This window comes from Perognathus longimembris, chromosome 2, assembly GCF_023159225.1.
Source record: "Perognathus longimembris pacificus isolate PPM17 chromosome 2, ASM2315922v1, whole genome shotgun sequence".
Taxonomy (NCBI): Eukaryota; Metazoa; Chordata; class Mammalia; order Rodentia; family Heteromyidae; genus Perognathus; species Perognathus longimembris.
Genome location: NC_063162.1, coordinates 31,375,163 through 31,400,705, shown reverse-complemented (window position 1 = coordinate 31,400,705; position 25,543 = coordinate 31,375,163). Strand labels below are relative to the sequence as shown.

Here is a 25,543-nt window from a genome sequence, read left to right as displayed (position 1 = left end):
ATGAGGAACAGAGGGAGAAGACAGATGACCAAACTCAACTGAAGTAATGGGTAGGGTATAAAGGAAAAAATAAAATGCATTTAGGAAGTTTGAGAGATTGTAATGCAGAGCTCCACTTACACTAGCATAAGAAGGAGGGAACAAGCATTTATTGAGCTAATACTTGAACTTGTGTGCATCCACTTAACACCTTTGAGCCCCAGCCTCCTCAACTGCAAAACAGATCCTAGTACATAGTGAACTATGCTAAGAACTTTGTAAGCTAACATTAAACCCTTTCACAACAATAAGACAGGTACATTGCTATTTCAGTTTTCAGATGCACAGAAAGGTGATAGAACTCATCCATGACATAGAGCTACTATATAAGTTCATTGTTGTCATGCATTTCTGTTAACTCATCTGCTAAGGCAATACACACTATCTAGCTCCTGTTGTTTTTTTTGGGGGGGGGCGGGGAGGGAAGCCATCAGGGCATAGCTTACTGTCTCTACTTAGCACCAATGCAGGTGTAGACCAGGACCCATCTCAGGCTCAGGCTCTTAGGCTCAGAGTTTTTCAAAGCTCTTGTAGTCACTGACAGAATTGGTTACATTGATGTGGGACTCATGGCCTTTCTATGAATTCAGTATATCTTCAAAGTTAGTTGAGGAATTATTGTGTTCTTTTTTTTTAAAAAAAAAAAAAGGTCTTCTGTCATTAGCTCAGGAGCACTATTAGCACCTGCTTAACCTTTGCCCTGTGGTGTGATGAAAACATGGGAGGAGCACTAGTCAATGAGAGAAGAACAGACAGAATAGGTTTTGTCCAAAGCTCACAAGGAAGGATCACACAAATTCAAGGATCCTAAGGGTAGAAATGATAGAGTCATCCTAGAATTCAGCCTACCACAACTCTAAAACATTATAAACCCAACCTGGCTCCGGGAAGAGTGCATGGCCCTAAAATTCTTGCTCTTTCCCAATATGTTCCTTGTTCTTTTGAGGAAAGTGAATCTACTCTATAGTTTTCCATAGCATTCTAAATACAATAACACCAGCATCTTAATACTAGGTGATCATTGAATTTTAATTCCACTTTTAAAGGTAACCACATAGAGTTTTACACATTTTAAAGAGGCTTTCCCAAAATACTCTAAGTGCTCTGATTATCCAAATGATTTCAACGTGTATTTGTCTTCTCTTGGATGTGAGCTTTGCCATTTAAGACTTGAGTCCCCATCAAATAATCCTGGCTTTGCATTTTGAATTTGAAACAGATGAAGTGATTGATTGCAAGCAGCAGTGAAGACCTTCCTTCCCTTTGCAGACAGGACAGCATGGAGCAGCCATTTACTGTGAATTCACTGGTGAGTTGTATCAAAAGATGCTTTACATATGAAAGCCCAGAAAGAACAGAAACAGACCACATGTGAAAGAAGTCACATTTAGTTTAAGTTTAGCAGGTTTTTTTAATCTGTCTGTATGGCCTTCTCTTTTGAGGAAGTGACTAATAAAGCCACTGTCACAAAATCTAAAAATAATTTTTTTCTGCCACCATAGTGTGAACTTGTCATTTGTCTGACTTGATTTCATGAGTATAATCTATTAGAAAAACACTGGTGACAACTTCAGAGTTGATACTATAGCAGGTAGCATAGCAGATAGTAAACATCTTTGTGCCTTAGTGTCTGCATGGATTAAAAACTAGAGGCTTACTTTATGTGAAAATGGAGACCATTGTCTATTTAGCAGCTAAATGTTGCTTTGGGATTCTCATGTGACCATGTAAACACTTGGAGCTCTTGTTTTTTGAATTTTCCCCTTTACTCTCTGTCAGTGTACACTTTTCCTCTAGTCACATCCTGGAAGAATACTTTAAGAAAGAGGAAGGAACAAGTACATTGGATCACATGGCTTGTTCTCTGTCCCAGATCAGTCTCTGAATGTAAATATAGAAAGGCACATTCTGCAATCCTTGTAGCCTTTGTACCTTATGACAATCAAAGGTAATATTGACCATGTTCCCAGCCTCTCACTTGGCTTTGAATAGAAGTTGTCATTCTTCTGAGGAGACCTGTGAGGGCAAGAGGTAGTCTTGGGAGCAGTGGTATACTGAATACTCTGTGTACACAAAGACATAGAAATCTTATCTCCTGTACTGGAAGAGGTTGTAATCTCATGTGTTTTTTTTGACTAAGGAAGTCCTTCACAGAAGCTCAGTTGCTCTCAGTATGTTTGAGAAGTAAGGACATACGAGAAGCCTTTTCCTTTCTGACCCTATTTTGTCATTCCACTAGGAGATAGCAATGAATATATTAATTCTATATTTGCAGAGGAGCCAGCCATCTTGAGTGTTTTTTCCAGAACTCTGTATAGGAATAACTAAAATATTATTGCACTTGTCACTGCAGCAATGAGCATTAAAGCTTTTCCATGTGGAAAATGTATGGTTTTATCCAAGAAGTTCACATGCGAATGCTATATAGATCAATAAAAATTTTAGGTAATTTCAAAATTTCCCTAATAATTATCTAATTATAGTCTCATCAATCTTTTCTCTCTTCTCCAATATATAGTCTCTTTCTTTCTCTTTTTCATGTTTGTGCTTAGGGACTTGTGCATGCTAGACATGCACCCTATCACTGGCCTTTACTTCTAAACACAGTTCTTTCTTATTTATTACTGTCATGGATTATTGACTATTTCAGGAATATGTTTGCATTCTAAGGAGATACATTGATGATTCATTTTAAAATCCCAAGGAATTCATAAGGATTAGAAACACTTGCACAAAAATATTTATGATTCAGTGTGGACTATATAGTTACAAGATATGGACAAGTTATTCTTATGCATGAAGAAAGCTGGAAATATTCTCAAAAATACTCTGAATTCCTTAGGTTTTTTTCTTTAAATCATTATTTTATATCATTGAGGCATTTATCTATGGATGAATAAAAATATTTTCATTTAGTGTCATTGTTTTTTTATAGATGAGTATGATCAGGGGAAAGTGGATGAATTGCTGTGGTGCTAGATATATCTCAGCTAGAAAAGGATGTAAATGCTTGAGGTTGTGGCTTCAAGTTCACAAGCTCCTATTCCTGTCTGTTGTGTGGGGGAAGCTGCCAACAGCTCCTCTGAAATTAGGAAGCTGTTCAGAGAATAAAAGAACAGCACAACACAGTGTGGATCAAAGCAAGAGTGGCCTTTTGTTGTTGCTGTTGTTATACATGTTTATAGAGTGTAGTATTATTTAATATGTATGTACAGTATGTGACAGTCAAATCAGTTTAGTCAGCATTTCCACCTCCTCCAATATTATTTGTATTTGTTGGGTAATACAGATTCTTTTCTAGTTGTATTTTGAAATATATAACCCAGTATATAAATATTGTAGTCCATAGTTACCCTCCTGTGTTTAGGACATTTGAATGAATTCCTCTTTTCTAATGGCACTTGAGTAAATATTAAATGAGGGAAGTATGTTCTTCTTCAGGAAGGGCCTAAGCTTTGGAGTTGCTGCCAGGAATAGCTCTTGACTTTCAGAACTTTGAGCAAGAGGGAACAGATAAAAGTAAGGTTGAAAATGCAATATGTCTTCTGTTTATGGTGCCTTAGAACAAAAACTCTCCTTTAGAAAATATAGAGGGCTAGTAGGTCTTCATGTTGCTTCTCTTCTAAGTGTACCAGACTCACTTATCCAGTCACTGGTGGGTCATCTGGAGACCCTCTTTCAGTCTTTATTAAAAAGTAGAAGCCCAGACCTAGGAAGCTTCTTTGAGAAAGAGAAACAGGAAGGATAGATGTCAGGCCCATATGACTACAAGTCAGGTCAATAGAAATAAATAGCAATCATAACGTGATCTGCTTAACTGGCCATGCTTCTTCATGGAACCTTGAGGAACGAGTTTATGGCTGTCAGGTTGGTTATGTATTAAACCTTTAAGAACAAAAGTCATTTCAGATCTGTAGGGTTCTATTTACTATAAAATAGCCAGCAAAGTAGATCAGATGGCTTTGGAAAAACTCCAGATATCTAATCTAGTGTGGCCTGCCCTGAAGGTCAGTATAGTCATTTATGGCTAGACTGAAACTTTGTCTAATTTAATTTCTTTTAAAGCTTTCTACAGAACTTTGTCAAGTGCTCTTTACATACTGTGGTTAGACTTAGAACGTAAACTTGTCTGGCTAAGGAAGCCTCAGGGAGCTAAATTTCTTCTGGACTAACTCCATTCTTTGAGAGACAGATGAGAGTTGGGTGGTCTCATACCAGAGAATGTGCAAATTCCTCTGAGAAAACTAAGTCATCAAACATCCCTTCTCACCTCCAGAGATCCTGAATCTATAGATCTGACATATAGATTTAGAAAGTTGCATTTTTAAGAATGTTTCAGGAATTGCAAATACTGCTGGTGCTTGGATCACACATTGAGACACACAGATGTACCTTAGAACTACATTCACAGGACTGAACATAGCACAGGTTCATTTGCTTCTCTATTGTTTATGGTAGTATTCATCTCAGGAAAGCTGAACTCAATTGAAACAGACCATAAAATATTTGCTATTAAGCCTTTACTAGGAAAACATTGCCTGAGTTTTTTTTTTTATTTTTTTTTATTTTTTTTTTACCTTTTTAAAGCACTGGCTCTTTATTCAATAATGAATGATTACCCCGATTATATCTTTTTTCTCTATCCATTGCCAAATGTGAGAGCTAAAGAGACATACAAACAGACATTCTATATATTTCTAAATGTGTATAGATATTCCTTATTAATAAAATTCAAATGTAGCAATTAACAGGCGTAACTTTTCTTAGTAATTTGTTGCCACTGCCTTAAGGACATAATTACTATTATGTTGAGCTCTAAGGGATTTTTGCATTTAAAAATGGAGTTAGGGTTTTTTGTGCTTGAAAATGTTTCTCTAGTATTTTTTGTGCAGTTTTATTTTACTTTTTGTTAGTCATGGGGCTTGAACTCAGGGCTTGGATGCTATCCCTGAGCTTTCATGCTCAAGGCTAGTATTCTACTACTTTGAGCCACAGCTCCACTTCCTGTTTTGTGGTGGTTAATTGGAGATAAGTGTCTCAGGGATATTTCTACCTGTGATGGCTTCAAACTTCAAACCTCAGATCACAACCTCTTGAGAAGCTAGGATTACAGGCATGAGCTACCAGCACCCAAATTTTGGTAGAAATTTTTAAATTAACTTTTTATTCAGTAAAGGGGGAAGGAAGCTTCTTAAACTTCTCATTAAACTAGATCTATTATGGAATAAAATCAAATCCTGAAAGTAACTTTGAACTCAGTGACCTCCTAGATAAAAGTTTTACTTTAGCAACATGCCATTTTGGGACCTGAGCCACAGAACTCAGATTGAGGATCAATAATGTTTTATTTAAAGTGACCTGGAACACTTTTATACTAAGGAACTGTCATGTAATTGCTCTTTAAAATCCTAAAATTAGATTTTTTTCACCAATAAAAAAATATATGTTTTCCTGGATGTGTGTCTTTTGGGTGTGTTTATGCAGGAAGTTTTTGCTTTGGTCATATCATTAACTCTTGTCAAATGACTTCCGTAGGTATGGGTGTGAGGATTTTAGTACAGAAAACGTATGCGTTAATCAGTCATTATACTTTTTGTTCTACTAAGCAGAGATTCAAATGTTGCTTTGCAGAAAAAGTTAGCCGCCATGCCTGACCATACAGATGTCTCGCTAAGCCCAGAGGAGCGGGTCCGCGCTCTAAGCAAGCTTGGTTGTAATATCACCGTCAGTGAAGACATCACCCCACGCCGCTACTTCAGGTCTGGGGTAGAAATGGAGAGGATGGCATCTGTGTATTTGGAAGAAGGAAATTTGGAAAACGCCTTTGTTCTTTATAATAAATTTATAACGTAAGTCTGGATGTAAATGTCTTTGGAATGAGAAAAGTGCCAAAGTAGTTTTGATATTGAAACCAATTTCCTATTTCAAAAAACATGAAAAAAATCATTTCCAGTTACCAAGAAATGTCTTACAAGAGTCCCAGGCAAGGTCTCTGAGGCTCAGGAATTGGAGTAATAGAAGGCCAGAGACCAGGAGCCTCTCAACAGCCAGCCCAGTGCCCATGCATTCATTTTTTAACAAATGAAGTTTCTTATTTCATTCTGCGCATCCTCCATGGGGGCATTAGCTTTCTGGAGGAGGAACCAAATTGAAACTCCATCTATAGCACATGGAATGTGCCATCAACAATAGGAAATTTGATTTGGTTCTGTAAGACTAAGGGATATCAGAATTCCCTTTCCTTGTAGAAGCAGTATCTTCACTCTACCTGTGAACAACTCATCTGGACCACAGGGATTTCTCTTCACTTCTGCTTTATCTTATTACTCAAAAAGGTGGTTAAAAATAAATAACTCAATTAGCATCTCCCAAAGCATTACAGATTCTAGTTGTCATTCGCCCATAGTTATGGATTGTCAGTTAAGAGTTTTTGTTCTGTATGCATGGCAGTATTGATTCATCAGTGAGTCATACCAATCTTTCTAAACTCATACAAACATAAAAATATGGTTTTGGTGAGGTTCTGAGAGTGATTTGAATGACTTTAGTTGCTATAGGAACTATGTGTGCTGACCTTAACCTTATTGGACGGGATGGTTAGTGTACCTGAGCTTACACACCTTGTCATAGAAAAATAAGAATCATACTAATGTTTAATGGAAAAGCATTAGCAAGACTATAGGTGAAATGAGAAGCTACTAACTATAATTTTTGAAAAGGATCCTAGATCTCATTTAAGAAACTATAATTGATTTTGCCTGTCACATAATGAATGGTGAAGTGGTTGTTTTCTTTAAATTAAATTTAATTTTTTTCTCTTTGTCTAGTTTGTTTGTAGAAAAGCTTCCTGGCCATCGAGATTACCAGCAATGTGAAGTACCTGAAAAGCAGGATATTATGAAGGTATTGTGGTATCGATTCTCAACTGTGGGATCAAATGCCCCCTAAGTATCCATTATTGATTCTCCAGCCTTCCCTTTCCTCCTCTATCTCTTCCTCTGGAGAGTTTGAGCACAAGAAATTCATTCCATTAGGCATGACATTTCGATTTCTTCTCAGACATTTAATGACTGGAACTGAGCCAGTGTGAGGTGTCTTAATTGATGGAGGAAAGAAAGAAGAAGGATGTACTCAATCACCTTATGAGGTGAAGAAGGAACTGCCTTACAATTTCTCCCAGAGGTTTCAAGAATGGCTATATATTTCCATGCAATGATTTGAGGTAGTCATCTAGGCTGGTTTTGATTGTTCTGTGCCAATCTGGACCCGGTAACTCCTTAAAAATCAATATGAGCTAAAAAGTGATGCTTCCATCAACTATGGGCACCTCCATACACTGCTGTGCCCTTTAAAGTATTTTGTATTCTTTTTGTTTTGTCGGTAATGGTGTTTAAACATTAGGCTTTGCACTTGCTAGGCAAGCCATGCCTGTCGTCAGGTCTCATTAAATGATATTGCCTAATGACATGGACCATCTTTGCTTGTATAACTATACTCCAATATTCACAAAACAACAAAAATCACCATATTTCTCAGAAGGTGAGCCATCATGAAATGGCTTTTTAAAGAATTTGGATTATATAGAGAGAGTGTATAAATAGGATATATGTAGGATTGTAGTGTTGTAGGAGTGGCCTGCCTGAAATACTGGGAAGATTGTTATAATGTATCTATTCATCATGCACATTTGCTACATAGTTTCAAATATTTCCAGCTAAGAAAACTACAGTTAAATAAACATTTGTAATATTTCCCATTTGTCTTCAATTGTTGATCTTGATTCTTATAAGGAATTAGAACTTTTGAAAAACATCTGATGGGTATTTATTCTGGAATAAAGACTCTCCTTGAAGTCCTGTGGGGACTGAGGCTTTCTAGAAGCAGAACTCAAATTTTTTTGTCAAGTGCTCATCTCTTTTACAATGTTTATACTCCCTACATCGCATGTCTTTGTATACCATTGTCCCTCGATATTCTTGCTCATTAAACTCAGAGTTTTGTATAGCAACCAAAAAGGGCAGAAATTTTGATGGAAGGAATTAGTTAGAAATGTGGGTCCTATTACTAACTGCCTATTAGCTAGCATTATAAAACCAGTGTCTGTGAGCCTTGCAGAAGGTTGTGGCTGAAATTTATATTAGGTTTTCCAGACTTGCCTGCCATTAACAATCACTGAGAGCTGAGACTGTAGCCCAGTGGCTAGAGGCTACCCTACCATGTGCAAGGTCCTAAGTTCATTTTTTTTCAGCTATACATATACACACACTCACATATCACTGAGGATTTTTTTCAGCTGTACATATACACACATATATACACACATTCACATATCGGTGAGGAGTTTTTTGAGATAAAGATTCCCTGATCTCTTCTCTAGAGATGTGAATTAATTAGATCTGGAATCAAGCCTTGTTAATCTGTATGTTTATGAAAAGTGTCAAATGTGCTTTGTATCTTCCAGCATGTCTAGGAATCCTTACTTCCACATGCCTCCTAATGTCCCTTGTACTTCTCATGCTACATGATTTATATATGGAATATGCACATCTCTGTCTACTGTCTAAAACTGGGGTACCTGTCTAATCAAAATGCTTGCCTAACTAGTAGATTCAATAAGTGCCTTACAAAGGGATAGTTATTTTTAGCTTCCCAGTTAAAATTATATTTTTGGAGATCTAGAATAGAGAAATTGCTTTTCCTTCCAGCATCTTTGGTTACTTGTGGTTTGCTTTTCTAATGTAAACATCAGCTGTTTTCCTTTCTCAGCTGATGATCTGAAAGAGTACACTGAAAATCCCACTAATCATTATGTATATATATTTTTATAAGAAACTGAAGGAGATTGCATTCCCAAGGACAGATGAATTGAAAAAGGACCTTTTAAAGAAATATAACATAGAATACCAAGAATATTTGCAAAGCAAAGTAAGTTCAACTGGTACATTTATTTCATGACTTTTCTGTGAAATTTTTTTTGAATTTCACTTTTAAATGAGATTTGCAAATGTCACATGCATTTAAATGAACATGAAAGATGTAGCGATGTGAGATGAGTATTTAGAATAATCATGTTGATGTCCAGATTGAGCATTTGCACTGAAGATGTGGTATTTTAATTTTCCTGCGATGACTAATAAGGCAATGCATCAGAAAATAGATTCCTACAGTGATTTAAATAGAGCTTTTTGACCGAATCTTGACAATGTAACCTTGAGCCAGATGGTTGTTATTTTCTTCTCTTTTTTTGTCTTTTCCTGGATGAACAAAAAGGTGAAAAGTAAGAACTCAATGTGTGATTTCTAATGTGTCCAATTATGAAAACCTTGGAAATATGAATTCAGTTTTTACAAGTTTTAATCAATATCCCAGTTAATATAGAGGTACAGCTAACCATAGAAATGAGACAAAATTGTAACACCCAAGTATGGTCATATCTGTTAAATAAAGACCAAAATGACAGTGATGTCTAAAATTCAGAAAGATGCTGAAAGAAGAAATTGATCAATGGATGGAATACTGGAGTTCAAAATGCATTTTTTAAAAAAAAAACATTCTTATAACATTATTAGTGGTCTTGTTTTGCTTTTTCATGTTTGTGTGTTCATTTGCTCTGGAGGCTGCCACTTTCCCTAATTTTTACTTAAATTCAATCTCACTTTCTCTGAAAATGGTCCCAGAGGTTTCTGACATTCTCTGAGTGTGACTGGAGGCTGGTTTGATCTGAAATATGACCCGCTCAGGAAATGATCTTGGAGGCTAAGACAAAGGAACAGCAAGGATGAGAAATGTTTAGTGTAAGTCCTAACTCAGCAGAGCCGACAAGATCTCCCAGTGGGAAGCATGTTTGGCACCGATGCCCTGTTCTACTTAGAGTGACACTAATGACCTCATCTTCAATAGTGTCTCAGGTAGAAATCTCTGAGGTGGTAGAAAGGCAGCAACTGTGCCTTGAACAGATGAACAGAACTGCCTGTAAACCCTGGCTACGGGCAGCACTTGCCTCACCTGGAAGCCTGTTAGAACTGGAGAACATGATTCCCACCCTAGAGCAGAAAAATCAGAATTTACAGCAGTGAGACATAGAGACATTCTTGCATGTAAAGTGCTACTGTAAGCTGTATCCCCAAAGGTATTCCCACCTTACAGAGTCCCCAAAGTTTCTATCAACACAAGTTTTGTAGTTTATTAATTTGTTTGTAGTTTATTAATTTTTTTTAATTCTCTGATATTTTAATGACTAGATATTTTGTTAGGCTTTTTTGACAAAGCTCCTGATTAGTTTTGATAGAGATTGTTAGAGAACAGTTTTAGAATTACTTCTTAGTGGTTTCTTCTCCATGAAATTCCAGCAGAGAATAGGTTCTAGATTCAAATGCAAAGGATTGCATTCAGCTCCTTCCCATTGGCTTTGCTGTGAGGGTGGGTACATGCTCTCTGCTACTTTCCTATATAGTAACCACCAACTGGGTGTGACTACTGATAATTAAAATGTAATTAGTATTTTTTTCGATTTTTTATTTATTTTTAAAATTGTGATTCTTTAAATAGTCATATGTATGTCTAATTAAATACTTTATTGGAAAATGCACTGTGGGGTGAGGTATTTGTTCCATGCACTCTGACAGGTCAGGCTGAGCAGACAATACTGACCTTGATTTTTCAAAAAATTAGAAAACTAATGAAGATAAACTGACTGTTTTGTATTTCTGTCTCTGGTTTTTAAAAAGAAGTGTTTGGATTTAGAACTGCAGTCATAGCATAACGGGCATTTGCTCTGATGCTGTGTTCTTCTCTTACTGTGGGCCTATCACAGTGTCAAGTTATCTCTAGTTTTCTAGAAGATTCAAGTGTCTAATCCCACATTGATGTTTTGAGTTGGAAACTAACCTTTTCTTCTGACAATCACATTTTTTAGAACAAATATAAAGCTGAAATCCTCAAAAAGCTGGAGCAACAGAAATTGATAGAGGCAGAGAGGAAGAGGATTGCTCAGATGCGTCAGCAGCAGCTAGAATCCGAGCAGTTCCTGTTTTTTGAAGACCAACTGAAGAAGCAAGAGTTAGCCCGAGGCCAGATGAGAAGCCTGGAGACCCCAGTGCTGTCAGAGCAGATTGATGGGAATGCATTGTCCTGCTTCTCCACACACCAGAACAATGCTTTGCTGAACGTAGTGGCCGATCAACCCGATAAAAGCAATGCGACCAGTTATGCTAGTCATTCTCCTCCTGTAAACAGGGCCTTAAAGCCAGCTGCTACTCTCAGTGCTGTTCAGAGTAAGTGAAGGTGGGACCCCTGGAGGAGCCTGAGACTGGGCGAATGGAATCACTTTTCTACAGTCTCTGGGAGGATGTCTGCTTTTCATTATCAGTCATGGCAGTACCCCAACATCTGGTGAATGATATAACTCTCCTTCCAGTTCTCTCTGGAAACATCTTGCCTGGTACTATAGATCAGACTACAGTAAATGAGATTAGCAGGAATGGAGGCCTGGCTCAAGGGGTAGAGCAGCAGCCTAACAATAAGATCCTGAGTTCAAACCTCAGTAAAGCCATAATAACAAACATACAAATAAATAAATAGGACCATATTCAGTCACTTAATAGAGACTTTTGATGAGAACAATTCCAAGCACTTTATGTTTTCTATGTGTTTCAAACAATAAACCCAATTATATTGGAGAGGAAAGATGGTAAGAAAATTGTCCTGACCTTTCTTCTACAATGAAATGTGCATGCTTAGTACTTGTAGCATTCCTGGTATGGGAGGCTCTTGTGACTATGAAGTGCTAACCTGCAAATGGTTTGTATGTGTTTCTGCCAGCAATGAGTCCTGCTAAATGCTGTTAATTCATGCTGGCAGCTTTCCAGAATCCAATAGGAAATTCTTCTTGACAAACATTGTCAGATGGAATTTGCATTCCATCTATTTTTAAGAGTAATGACAGGTAAATATTTGAAGCACATCACTGCTAATTATTTACAAAAATGTGCTTAGTAGATTGTTAAGTAATCTTAACTTTATTAAGATATAAGCAACTTAAAGTAATATTTACCCTATTTACTATATATTATATCATTTCCAAGATGTGTTCTATGCAGCTTGTACATTTACTAGTATACTTTTATGTGCCAAATGAGCACATCTGCACTATGGAAATACCTGTTCTAGGGCATAAGCATGTAAAAGTGTCAGTACTGTATACTTTTCTTTATAATTGTGTATTTCTTCTAACCAATATTTTTAAGTTTTTAGCAAGGTACAAAAACTCAAACACTTGGTAATTGCATTTTTGAACAATTTTGAAAGTTAAAATACAAGATATATTGTTAGCTTTTTCTCCTTTTTGTGTGTCTTAGATTTAGTGGTTGAAGGACTGAGATGTGTAGTTTTGTCAAGAGACCTTTGCCACAAATTTCTGCTGCTTGCTGAATCAAATACAGTAAGAGGAATAGAAACGTGTGGAATACTCTGTGGGAAACTGGTATGATCTTTTTTCCTATCATCTCTCTGGACAGCATACCTTAGAACTAGCTATTTTTTGTAGTAAGCAGAGCAGAATAGAAGCATGCTGAGTTACAAATGTTACGACATTAATGTTATGTAGATTAACTTCACTATTCATAGAATTCTTCTAGAAAATGGATTTTTAAATTTCAAGGACATTACAAAATTTGTTTAAAGAGAAATCATTCAAACCATAAATTAAATCTTTTTCTAGAAAAGTGCTATGACCATTCAGCTTTCTAAGTCCATCCTCCTTTCTAAACAAAATTTCCAATACAATCATCGATTTCACTTTCATTCAACTTGTTCTTTCTGTGGCAGACATCTCTTGCAAATATTTTTCAGATACATGTGGAATAAAATAAAATTTAGTTGATTTCTTTTTTTTTAAGTAAACAATTCAGCAAACTATAAGCCCAGGCCATGCCTAATAATGAACATATTACCTGAAGTATTGTAAAAAGACTATATCAAAATAAGAGAAGATAAAAGAAAGGGATCTTTTAGTTCATTACTGAAACAAAGTTGAATGAGGTTTCTTTTACAGTGTTCTTTGGTGGTCTTTTTTAGGTAGCCATTTATAAACTGGATCCAGGAGCATTTTCATTATCTAATATATAGGGAAAATAATGTTTTATTCAATACACATTCACCTGCTGTATTCCACTATTTCACTTTCATTTTTCCTTCAAGAGAAGAATCCACTGGTAACAAGCACACAGTGACCTAACATCTAATACCCACAGTCACCCTGTGTGCCCACTGGTGGCTTTATTGATGTTGATGCCTTCTCCTCTACATCCTATGAGTTATTTAATTGGATTGATTTGTGGACTAATTCATTTTGGTTGATTTATTCATTCATCATTCATTCACTCTTTCACCTAGCAAATGTTTTTGACAACCTATGTGTCCCAGCACTATGCACAGCAAGCCTGTAGTAGCTTCCTTCCTACTGTATGTTCCATGGTCCTTGGGAACAATGACCTGATTAATTCCAAGTGGGGCCAAGTGGTCAAAGTGGAAGTTCAAGATGTCTGTTGTGGGACTGAACTCGGAGAGGAAACCTAGTGTTTTGAGTGAGTGGAGAAGGGTTCGCAATCTAGATGGAAGGAGTAGTGCCAAATTTTCAGGTAGATCCTAATATTTAGATAGAGGATTGCTGACACCCTGTGCTGAGGTTTGGGCATGGGATGGGCAAACACAGCTCCTCTCAACCAAACAGCTTTTACCTGAAGATAGCATGTCTACTTCTGGCCTCTTCTTTTCAATTCTTCTTATCTGTAAAGAAAATAATTTGCTTTGCTTTTCTCTTTATCTAGTTGTAAAAGCAAAACATTGACTTACTTTTAGAATGTTTTACTGAGTTTCCTAATCTTAGACAAAAGTTCTAAGCCTTAAAAAGAAAGGACAAATTGGGATGTGGCACTGTGGCTCAATGTGGTAGAGCACTAGACCTTGAGCAAAAGAGCTCAGGCACAGTGCTCAGGCTCTGAGTTCAAGCTCTAAGACTGACAAAAAAGAAACAAAAAAAGGACCAATCATTAATGGATTGATGAAAACCAGACAGACAGCCTCCACAACCCTTAGTAATTCCCTTCATCATATGAAGTTACTCAACTAGTATATATCTCTCCAAAGAAATCTGCTCTTATTTGTTCTGATTTTTTCATTAGTGATCTAATAGGCCAAGACATTATTTATTGATTAATTAAGCTTCAATAATCCCCCCATCCTAAGATCCTAATTACAATTGATGTGCTCTTCTTGAAGAAAAATGGGATATAAGCTATAAGGCACTGATTCTCAAAACGTTTGCTAAAGGATAAGTTTTCAGGTTAAAGTAGCACTTTGTTTTGGGGTTGGGAGGAGGGGTGGTAATAGTGACAGAGGTAGTCTCTATTCTTGGAGCAAATCCCCCACATCCTATTCATTTTTATTTTTTTATCATATGCCTTTTGCTTTTTTTTTTTCAGACACATAATGAATTTACCATCACCCATGTGATTGTGCCAAAACAGTCTGCCGGACCAGACTATTGTGATGTAGAAAATGTAGAAGAGTTATTCAGTGTTCAGGATCAACATGATCTCCTCACGCTGGGCTGGATCCATGTATGTCTGACCTTTTGGGTTCCAGTTTATGTGTGTATGGTGTGTTCTTCTCCTCTGAAAGAAATTGAGTTTAATTAGTTTCTTATTTTCCATTTTTTCCAGCTATAAAAGAGTTCATGATACTAAGACATCTTTTTCAATGTGATATTGTATCTAAGTCTGTCAAAATTTGGCTTGAAAAGGGATATCTTATGTTTTTTATTGTACCATCCAAATTCATGAAAGAGACTATACCATTTGGAAATGAGAGGATGTTTCCTGATGGTTTTGCATAGTCTAGTAGAGGCTTTGCCAGATTTTCAGTTGATTTGAATAGGTAGTTATTATATGTTTTTGACTTTTGCTGTGATCTAAGTTCAATTATTTTTAAGTTCTGAAGATGTTCCTCTAAAAAAGTTTTTGTATACACTGAAGAGGGTACATACACAATAATGAATGCCCCTACAAATCAAGAATGTATATATTATTGAATAAATGGCTCGGAGTAGAGCAAATGGTAGGATCAAGAACACTGGGTTCTAACACAGTATTAGAACCTTTAATGAAGCAGAAAAAGCCTAATGGGTCAAAGAGTTTGGCAAATCACATTCTTAGCTCTGCTAAGAGTTCACTGTAGAATCACCATCAAGTTGCTTTAGCAGTCTAAATATCAGCTTTTGCCAGCCACAAAGTGGGGATGATGATATTTGACTACATTATTTTGAATATTAAATGAGATATATCCAGAACATTTCTTACCATGATTTTTCAGGGACTCAGAATTACAATTGTTATTATTGGTGGTGATGCTCTGTTTCATTATATTTGTGATCCATAATTCAATTCAGCTAAGGCGCACTCTTTTCTATTCAGCCACACACAGCTGGGCTTGTGATGCTAGTCTAGTCCATCTGTACTCCAGTAGGTAATTTGTAGAGGACAAAAACTTCATTTTATAATTCTAGGGGCTGAAAAGTCCAAAACCAAGACTCTCATCTTGGTATCTACAGAAGATACTCTCTACTTCCAACTGTAGCACTATTGCTCTCACCTCACCTGATGGAACGCAAGAGCTCAAGGGACCATTCCTTGACCTTGAGCCCTTTTGTAGGGGTGCTAGTAATCACCCTCTAAACATCACACCCCTTACTACTTTTTTTTATTGGAGATTAAGGCTCTACATGGGGTTATGTGCCTTTTGGAGGGAACACCATCATTCAACCAGCAGGTAGGAACAAAAGTCAGCTTCATCATGGAGGACATGGCTACCATTTACACTACACATCATTGGGTGTCTTGGAGAGTCCCTAAAGAGTGAGAAATAAAGTCAGGCCCTGGTGTTCATGCCTGCAATCCTAAAAACTCAGGGGGCTGAGATCTAAAGAACTGAAAAATCAAGGCCAGCCCAAACAGTAAAGCCCATATTAATTTCCAATATAGCCAGCCAAAAGTAGGGCTGAAGGTATGATTCAAGTGGTAGTACACTAGCCTAGCAAGTAGTGAGGCCCTGAGTTCAAACCCTAATATCACCAAAAGATTAAAAGAAAAAAAAGAAAGAAGTGATCATTTTGTATTTTATATTTCTATCACTTGTTTGAAGAGAAGCACTGGGTAGTAACATATAAAGTTGGCAAATTCTGTGTTATGTAGTTTAGGAGGGTGGAGGAGACTATAAATTATGGTTTGCCTTCAGTCAAAAACTGCTAACCTCCTTAATTCCAGTTTTCCTCACTGACTGAGTGAGGTTAATGAATGCCTTCTCTCCCTTCTGGATTTATGCAAAACAATAAACAAGATACCTGCTGTGAAAGCCCTTTAAAAATATAGACTACCTGTCAAATATAAGAAGTTATTTACAATAAAGTATTTGCAAAACTTTACAGTACTTGTTGTTGCTATCAGTAAGGAATATTCCTTACTGTTTTCTGGGAAATGACTCCATTTTAACTTCAGTATCAAGCAAATCATGATTTCTGAATCCACAGTGCATTACAAAGCAAAAGAAACTGTAGCAAACTGAAAATATTATTCCTTTAAGTGATGTGATTATGTAGACAAGTCATTGAAAGTTTATCTTAGAAAACAATTCCTAAATTAGAAGTGAAAGTTTTATTTTTCCTATTGTCTTCTGGTTATATAATATTTGCAACAGTAAATTTAAAATATTTCATAAATCTGGCTTACTTCTAGAATTCCAGAACTTGGCTTTTTAATTTATCTTACTGTATCAATTTGTGGTTCAATAAAAATACAAAAAAATCATTTCTAAACTTTAGTGGTTGTAAACACTTTTTGTGCTGGTTTTGGAGGAGCATAATAGTAGCAACAGATTCCAGAGCTAATTTTTCTCAGATGTAAATTAGTCATAAGGAAGAAAACCTGAATCAAAAGCAAACAGAATTGGATCCAGATTTAGCTTTCTTGGCTTGACTTGCTATCTGAGCTCTAGCAAGTTACTTTCCTGTGAATCTTCATTCCCTTATCTGTAAGAGGCAGATAAATATAACCCTGATCTTTTGAGAATTCAAGAATGTAATTCATAGAAAGTGATGTGTTCAGTACCTGCATTGAGATACATAGCACCTGTTGTATCATCTTCATTTTGAAATGCGAGAGCCATGTCCCATCAAAGGGACATCCTCATCATAGGAGAAGTGGTTCTCTTGGCTTGGACAAGCTCATATGGTCTACAGTCAGGAGATATATTCCCAAGCTTATTAGCTTGTGTGTTGACAACCTTATTACTACCACCACAGCAAACATATGTCCTTTGAACACTTCTTAATTTTTACTAAGAGACATAGAAAGCTTTGTTTTACACAGAGAAAGAATTCCCTGAAGACAACAGGCTTCCAAGTTCCTGTTAGTCATACTCCTACTAAATATTTTAAAAGCTAGACTGTACCTCAATGGTATGCTTTTCATTCTCAAGGCCCAGTTCAATCTCAGTATCAAAAAGTGTGTGTGTGTGTGTGTGTGTGTGTGTGTGTGTGTGTGTGTGGTGAGGTTAGTATAAGCGTAATCCCATTCTTTTGGTAATCTAATTATTTATAGACTAGGAATTCTTTTATGTTTTTCCTTGAAGAAGCTGTTTCTGTCAATAACCAGATGACCTTTACCTTTGTATCGACAGAAACGAAAAAAGTTTCTAATTCCTGCACACACTTCTACAGTATACCCTGGTTGATATAAAAAAGGCATCAGGCAACTGTTAAGGGCCCATGCTTCTTAGTTAATAATGACAACACTAAAATAAAACAACACACGGGAATCATAAGAGCCAATGGCTTTCTATGTGCTAAGCACTATTCTAACAACTCTGCATGGGTTGTCCTTTGAGTCTTTCAAGCAAGCCCACAAAGAAAGTCCTTTTCACCAGCTTTACATTGTTGCCAAAAGGAAGTTCAGTGGTCTGCACCCTGAATCCAGTGAGTCTTGGAAAGAGGACCCAGAATATGTGTACTGAGGACTATTTAGGTTCTTGATTTAAATGGTCTCATTCTTTTTCTTTTTAAGAGATATTTGATTTTAATTGAAGTTTTAAATCATAACACATGCATGTTTTTCATACTTAAACATGAATGACTGGTTTTGCTTCTCATGAACACAAATCTGTGTTTAGTTACAAACTTGGACTATTTGTTTTTATGTATTTTTCTCCTTTTCTTTCTCATTATGTGAACATTTGATGGCTGAACAGGATGAATCCTTGATATTTTCAACAGTGTGGAGTCTCCTTCTGTTTCTAGGGAATTCTGTAGCATCATTAATGAAAAAGGCACTAAAGTATCATTATATATCTCTAGTCCAGGGTGTCCAGTTATAGCTCCGCTCCTTAGCCAGCTATGTGATTGGGTCAGTATCCCTTCCTGCACCTCAGGATGAAAGATGTCCAAGGACTTGTAAAGATCCAACGAGAAGCCATTTGAAAGCCCTATTTGTAGCTTGATGTTTCCTAATAAAGGAAGAAGCACTTTCCCCTTGAAAAGCCCCTTCTCAGACTTGCACTGATCCCATACAAAAACAGGAATGCATAAAGAAAAAGGTTATGTCAATAAACTATTTGTTGGAAAATCCTTATTTGATTAATAACAGTAAAAAATAGTAGGTAGTATTTCCTCATAGAATAGCTGGTGGAACCTGGCTTGGCTGCCATTTCCCTGATATGACTGTCTTCTGTTCCATTCTTAGACACATCCCACACAAACCGCGTTCTTATCCAGTGTTGATCTCCACACACACTGCTCCTACCAGCTCATGCTACCAGAGGCCATCGCCATTGTTTGTTCCCCGAAGCACAAAGAGTAAGTATGGCTGTGAAGGGAATCCCAGAATGTTTGGTCTGGGCTGTTGGGTACAGTATGTCCCTACTAGGTATGATCCATAAGGCCTTTAAGGGAAAGAAGAGAATGGTCAGTTCCCAAATACCTACAGTTTGGAAGTCTTTGTTTTCTAAGAACCTTTGACAATTGTAATTCACACTTCTATTTCTTCAGCCCATGTGCCTCTGAAATGGACATTTAACTGGGGATGTTATCCTAGTTTCTTTCTTCCTTTTTTTTTTTTTTTTTGGTTGGCCATGGGGTTTGAACTGTGAGCCTGGACACTGTCCCTGAACTCTTCAGCTCGAGGCTAGTACTCTACCATTTGAGCCAGACTGCCACTTCTGGTTTTCTGGTGGTTAATTGGAGATAAAAGTCTCACAGACTTTCCTTCTCCTTCTGGCTTTGAACTGTGATCCTCATATCTCAACCTCCTGAGTAGCTAGGATTACAGGTGTGAGCCACCAGTGCCTGGCCTAATTTGATTTTTTTTTTTTTTGAGATCTTATTTGTGCTGCTTTATGTCCTACCAAAAGAAACTTTTCAGCCTCAGCTTAATGACCTCCCAAACTTTCCTATCTAGGGCAGAAAAAGATGATTTTACAGTCATTGTGATTATAGGAATGAAGAAAAATTTATTTTGAAGTTCTGCCTCCACCCTTCCGCCCATCCTAGGAAACTTGATCACTGGGAGTCCCAGCTCCTTTAGGCTGTTTAGCCTCCATCAATGTGACAATAAAATTAGACAATACTGTACGTAAAGTGTTTAGCATAGCTCCTGACATCCCAGCAAACACTCCCTAAATATTTGCAGTTGCTATGAACAGCACTACTGTTACTAGAAACATCAGAAACACCTGCCCTTCTAGGTTCCTCTAGGAGTAGGAGATGTCACCCTTTCCTCTGGGCAAGTACTTGGAAATCATTGCCTCTCTGAAAGTTCTCTCTTGTAGATTATCATGGAACGAACAGTTGGGGAGGGGACAAGTGGAGGTAGCATTAAACCCCTAGTTTATGTCTCCTACTGTCTTATTTGAGGAATGTATCTGTGTGTCCTTCAAAAATATAGTACCTGGATTTCCCAATTGGTCCTGAATTTTATATGTTTTTTTTCTCTCTCTTTCTCCTTTTGTCTTGAAATATAGTACTGGTATCTTCAGACTCACCAATGCTGGCATGCTTGAGGTTTCTGCTTGTAAAAAGAAGGGTTTTCATCCTCACACCAAGGATCCCAGGCTCTTCAGTGTGAGTGTTGACATAGTGTTGACTCTTGGGGTAGATATTATTTATTTTTCTTCCCTGAAAACAAACAACAACGTGGCAATATCATAATAAGTGGGAAAATTTTTAAATGAGGAAATGCACACTTATGTGTCAACCATTATGAAGTAACTCTGTTTTTTTTCTCCCTAGATATGCAAACATGTGTTGATAAAAGACATAAAAACAACTGTGCTGGATCTGAGGTGATAAGTACCAAATAGAAGCATCCTCAACTCCACACCCCTGCCTGTGGACATATGATTGCTAGATTTTCCTAAGAGGTTGCCAGAAATGACTGATATTTTATATTTATACAGTTTAGATGAGGAAGTTTGATATTTATTGCTCTTGCATATTTTGAAGTTTTCTTTTTCAGTTGCTTTATCTCAAAAGAGATAATATGGTATTCAATCACTATCTATTAATGTACCCAAATACTATTATCAGATAATAAATTGTGCTGCAAAAAAATAACACCCCAAAATTTGCCTGGTATTTATAAATGCTTCTCCATATATTTCTAGGCCTATAAATGTTTAGATTTTTAATTCATATATAATGTAATTCCAAACAAGAAATTCTGAGTTCAGTCATCTCCCTTTCCTATAGTATTATAAGGGGAGCGTTTCTATATGGGAGAAGAAACTTGGAAGCTAGCCATTGGCAGACCCTATGCTGTGTTTTTAGTTGCATGTAATCTCAGGCTTGGAGAGTCATGTCTAGAGTTAATCAATGTAGGACACCTGAACAACAGGTGTCAACTCAAGGATCTAGTGTCAGAAGGTCTGGGGCGATTGATAACTTGATTTAGAAAATGAAGAAAGAAAGGCTTAAGAACTTTGTGTGTTTGTGTTTGTGTATGTGTGTGTATACATATATACATATACATACACATATATATATTGATAAGAGAAAATAGAAATAACATTCAAAAACAAATAGGGCAACATAAATACAATGCCATGGCATTACTAAGACTTGGAGTGGCATTGGTGACTATTACTTAGGTAATGAAAGTGTTTGTCCAAAAGATACAGGTCAAATAGAAAGAATAGCACATTTAAATTAGTAGAGGGGAAAAAAACCTGAGACTGGATGCATGGTGAAAAAAAATTAGCTATAATATAGGAAAGAAAGAATGAGAGTGATGATACTATTTTGAGAACTGGAAATAATCATAAAGATGCTGGAACTGAGTCTCTAGGGACAGCCCAAATCTAAACACACTTAGTTAATGCTAAGTTGCCTGCTTTTCTCTTGATCAACAACCCTGGATCACCTCCACCTTTTAGTTGCTTTTTTCATCCTCTAGTGTCTTACCTGCCTTTAATCTAGCTTTCTAGTCTTTCTTTCCAACCATTATGTTTCATTCCCCAAATATCTCTCTCTGGTTTTCGATTTTCTTTTGCTGACAGGTTCAAAGACAAGTGGCTATTTGTCTTCTCAGTGTGTAGAAGGCCAAACACAGCTTTCCCAGCCTTTGCTTTCCTCCTGGAATAATATCTGCATTGAGAATACTGACAATTCTCTCTCTCTCTCTCTCTCTCTCTCTCTCTCTCTCTCTCTCTCTCTCTCTCTGTGTGTGTGTGTGTGTGTGGTGTGTGTGTGTGTGTGTGTGTGTGTGTGTAAGTGCATGCTCACTGGTCTTGGGACTTGGACTCAGGGCCTAGGCCCTGTCCCAGAACTTCTTTTGCTCAAGGCTAGCATTCCATCACTTGAGTCACTCTACTTCTGGTATATTTTGGTAGTTTATTTGAGAGAAGAGTCTCATGGACCTTCCTGTCTGGGCTGGCTTTGAACAGGATCCTCAAATCTCTGTCTCATGAGTAGCTAGAATTACAGTTGCCACCGGTGCCCAGCCTGGTATTTGCTTTTTAACTCAAATCTACTCTGTTCCAAGGACAGATGGATATTCCCTGTACTTGAATGAGTGAACATTCTTCCTGTTTATTCCTAATATCAATGGTAGGCCAAAAAAATTTTGCTTGTTTACTACATTCATCAATCATGACCTATTTTATGACTACATATATCCTTGGTAATTTCACACCTCAGACTTCAGAGAACAACTCAATATGCTCTGTGTGGGAACTTGAGTCTATGGTCATACTTGCTAAGGGCAAATTATCTCTGTAAATCTGGCTTTCCCATTTTGTCCTTAGTGTGCTTACTTATTTTCTGAACCCTTAAGTACCCTTATATATTTCAGCACAGGATTATATTTTTCTCCAGGAAGAAATTGTACCTGATGGGAAAGGGGTTAGTTAAGAAAGGAGTGAGAATCTCTGTGTAGAATTAAAAGCATATATAAGTATATAAGAGTATATAAAATGATATAAACACTATGAATATATTGAATGGTGCCTATATAAAATATCTTGGTTGGGAGCCAAGAACAGTTCCAGAGAGAAGATGAAGAAAAGCTATGCGCATACAAAACCAGCGATGTCCCTTTATAATGGGAAATGAGAAATACAAATTTTACTAGAAAGATATATTTTATCTCCTAAGCAAGGCAGTCAGTCAGTCATTCCTGTTCCTTTGATTCCATTACAAGAAGTAAAACTTTAGGTCTGAGATAGAGTTCGAAAATCGCTCTTTTACAAGGGCTGTGGTTTTCTTCTAGTCAAGTTCAAAGCCAAGTTTGACTTCCCAGAAGATCATGTTATAGAACTGGACTCTGGGAGGCAACAATTCAGTGAGCCGAGCTTGCCTGGATGGCAGTATACATCTTTTAGGTTTCTTGTCTGAAACAAGAAATAACAAGATGTTGAGCACACCATTGAGAAGTGCCTTGGCCATGAGAGAGCGCCCAGGCCAGCGATCCCAGAGAACTGCTACAGTGGGCACTTTGATCAGATGTGCCTTCCTAGCAGCAATGCAGCTTTCTATTTTGAATATGAATCAGCCCTAGAGCTCAGCCAGTCTTCCTCCAAAGTCAGAGAAAATTCTCTCATTCCTTTTCAGGCCGTGTTTCTGTAGGAAATGGAACCCATCAAATCTGAGCTTTGTTTGGATTTAAATACTAGTCTGTCTGTGATACTCAGTGCCTGGAACCCAGTTTGTAATGTTGAGCTCCTTAACACCCAGGAACTTAGAATGTGATTGTATATAAAGATAAGGTCTTTAGAAAGATGATGAAGGCAAAAAGAGGACACTAGAGGGCCCCAATCCATCGTGACTGATTTACTCATATGAAGAGACTAGAACCAGCACATGTACAGGGAAGACAGTGTGAAGATTTGGGTAGAAGTCATCCATCTCCAAGACGAGCAGAGGAGCCCCAGAATAAAGCAATCTGCTTACAAGTTCATTTCAGACTCTGCCTTCCAGAAGTATGAAGAGAAAAAAAAACAACAACAATAACAGTGTTTATTATTTAACCAGTGTGGCATTTTGATTTGACAGCCCAGCAAATTAATACAGTTCTTAATATTTACTGATTTTTTTTCTCACAGACTACTGCCAAGTGGCTTCTCTATTCCTATGTACAGCAGAGATTATGTTTTCCACACACCTTCTAAATTCTACAGGAGCAGAGCAGAAGGTGTGTGGGTTATTCTTAGCTGTTGAAGTTACTCTCCATTTCTTTTTACTAGTATTTTGCTTATGGAATATTATTGTGTTTGAGGCCATCTCTTAGAATTAGTTGGTTTTTACTCCAATTTTGTTTTATATATAGCCACATGAATGGAGATGAATATAGTGTTGTTACAACAATTGACCTGAGTTGAGGTTTACAGCTGAAGTGGTCCCAAATAAAAGCAGATCTTTTCTTGTGACATGCATCCCAGAATTCTCTCTCTCTCTCTCGAGAGAGAGAAGTTCCTCTGTGAAGAGGATGCTTGAGGAATGTTATACATTTGTCAATGATTAAGGAAGAAAAATAAACATTCAGGGCTTTCTTCTTCTTAGAGGAATTTGCTTCTTATAATTCAGAGAACTCTTCTCTATTAAAAGACCTACTTCTCCCTCAACTTTTCATGAAGCAAATATATCTTTTCTTTGGAAACAACTGGGGAGGGGCATTATACAGTGGCTCTTACAGAGTCACAACACTGATGTCCAAAACAGACACTTAAAAATGATCAATATCACAATAAAACCTCCTTGTACAACTAATATATATGTTTAGAAATAAATCTTTTAAAATATATCAAAAAGTATGTCTTATTGGAGGCTACTATTAAAAATATTATAAACTACACAGTAAAACTCTCCTATCTCACATGTTTGGGTGCTGAGAGTCCAGCATGGTCAGGTTCTTTATTCTCTCAGGAAAGGAGAGATATTATCTCATGTTCCTACTTGGACACTAACCCCATCAGGATGGCTCCACCTTCCTCTTGGAATCACCTCCCAAAGTTCCTCCTTCCAAATATCACCATATCTGAGGTCAGAATTTCTTTTCTTTTATAAAATTTATTGTATTGTTATTGTACAGGTGATGTACAGAGGGTTTACAGTTATATAAGTCAGGTAATAAGTACATTTCTTTTTGAACCATGATCCCCCTTGCCGCCCTCTCCCAGTTTTTTCCTCAAATCCTCACCCACAAGTTGTATAATTCACATGACACATAGTGTCTAGTGAGTACCACTGCTGTGTTTGTTCACCTATTGTACTACTTTTTCTGTATCCCCCATTTACCCTCCCAGACATAAACTAATGAACTAGGCAAACGAAAAAGACAACAAAAACAGTAATAACAACAAATCTCTTGTTTCCATTTCTTGGAGTTCATCCCCCAAATATTATTTTATATGATCATATGTACATAGCTTTTGGGACTTTGTGATCTGCTCCTATAAATATCTTTTGATCTCACTGTGTGCATATCTAGAGACTGGCATAATTTGTCATATATATGTGCATATATATATTACCATTTAGTGTGTTCACTTGTAGATTTATAGGCAAATTCTAGTTACCACAAATGCTACCTATGTTTCTTTGGGTCTGGCTTACTTCAGTTTCAACAGAAGAATCTAACAGAAATATTTGGACTGTTATAAAGCAATGTCAAAATGTTAATTTTCCCCATGAAATACCACTTTCTTGTGTTGTGTGGACTCCACTTCACTTAGTTAAATATATAGCTTCCAAATTGAGATGCACAGTCAATGGTAAATACTGAAAAAAACCAAAAACACTTTATTTTTTTGCCAATATGTTGGCAAAAATGTTTGTTTTTTTAATACTTTCAGAATAGTAAGTATACAAAGTAATTTCTGTGGAGACATTTTTAAAAGCACATGGTGTTGTGAAGATTTGGAATAAAAATGGAATGTAAAATACCTCTATAGTAGTTGTGTTTATACT

General features: G+C 36.9%; 1 protein-coding gene across 2 annotated transcripts in view; it reads left to right on the top strand.

Moving 5' to 3' along the window:
* Stambpl1 (STAM binding protein like 1) overlaps positions 1 to 20,685 on the top strand; it is a 41,076-nt gene extending 20,391 nt beyond the window's left edge. The window contains exons 2-11 of one of the 2 annotated variants that reach the window (XM_048338749.1): positions 1,259 to 1,348; positions 5,671 to 5,888; positions 6,867 to 6,942; positions 8,869 to 8,964; positions 10,955 to 11,312; positions 12,396 to 12,520; positions 14,520 to 14,657; positions 18,828 to 18,940; positions 20,104 to 20,203; positions 20,372 to 20,685. In XM_048338749.1, the coding sequence (XP_048194706.1) occupies positions 1,319 to 1,348; positions 5,671 to 5,888; positions 6,867 to 6,942; positions 8,869 to 8,964; positions 10,955 to 11,312; positions 12,396 to 12,520; positions 14,520 to 14,657; positions 18,828 to 18,940; positions 20,104 to 20,203; positions 20,372 to 20,428 (1,311 nt within the window). In that variant the 5' untranslated portion in view covers positions 1,259 to 1,318 and the 3' untranslated portion in view covers positions 20,429 to 20,685. Of the gene's footprint in view, positions 1 to 1,255; positions 1,349 to 5,670; positions 5,889 to 6,866; positions 6,943 to 8,868; positions 8,965 to 10,954; positions 11,313 to 12,395; positions 12,521 to 14,519; positions 14,658 to 18,827; positions 18,941 to 20,103; positions 20,204 to 20,371 lie in introns of those variants that run through there. The other variant, XM_048338750.1, reaches the window with a different exon arrangement.
* Positions 20,686 to 25,543: the final 4,858 nt, after the last annotated feature.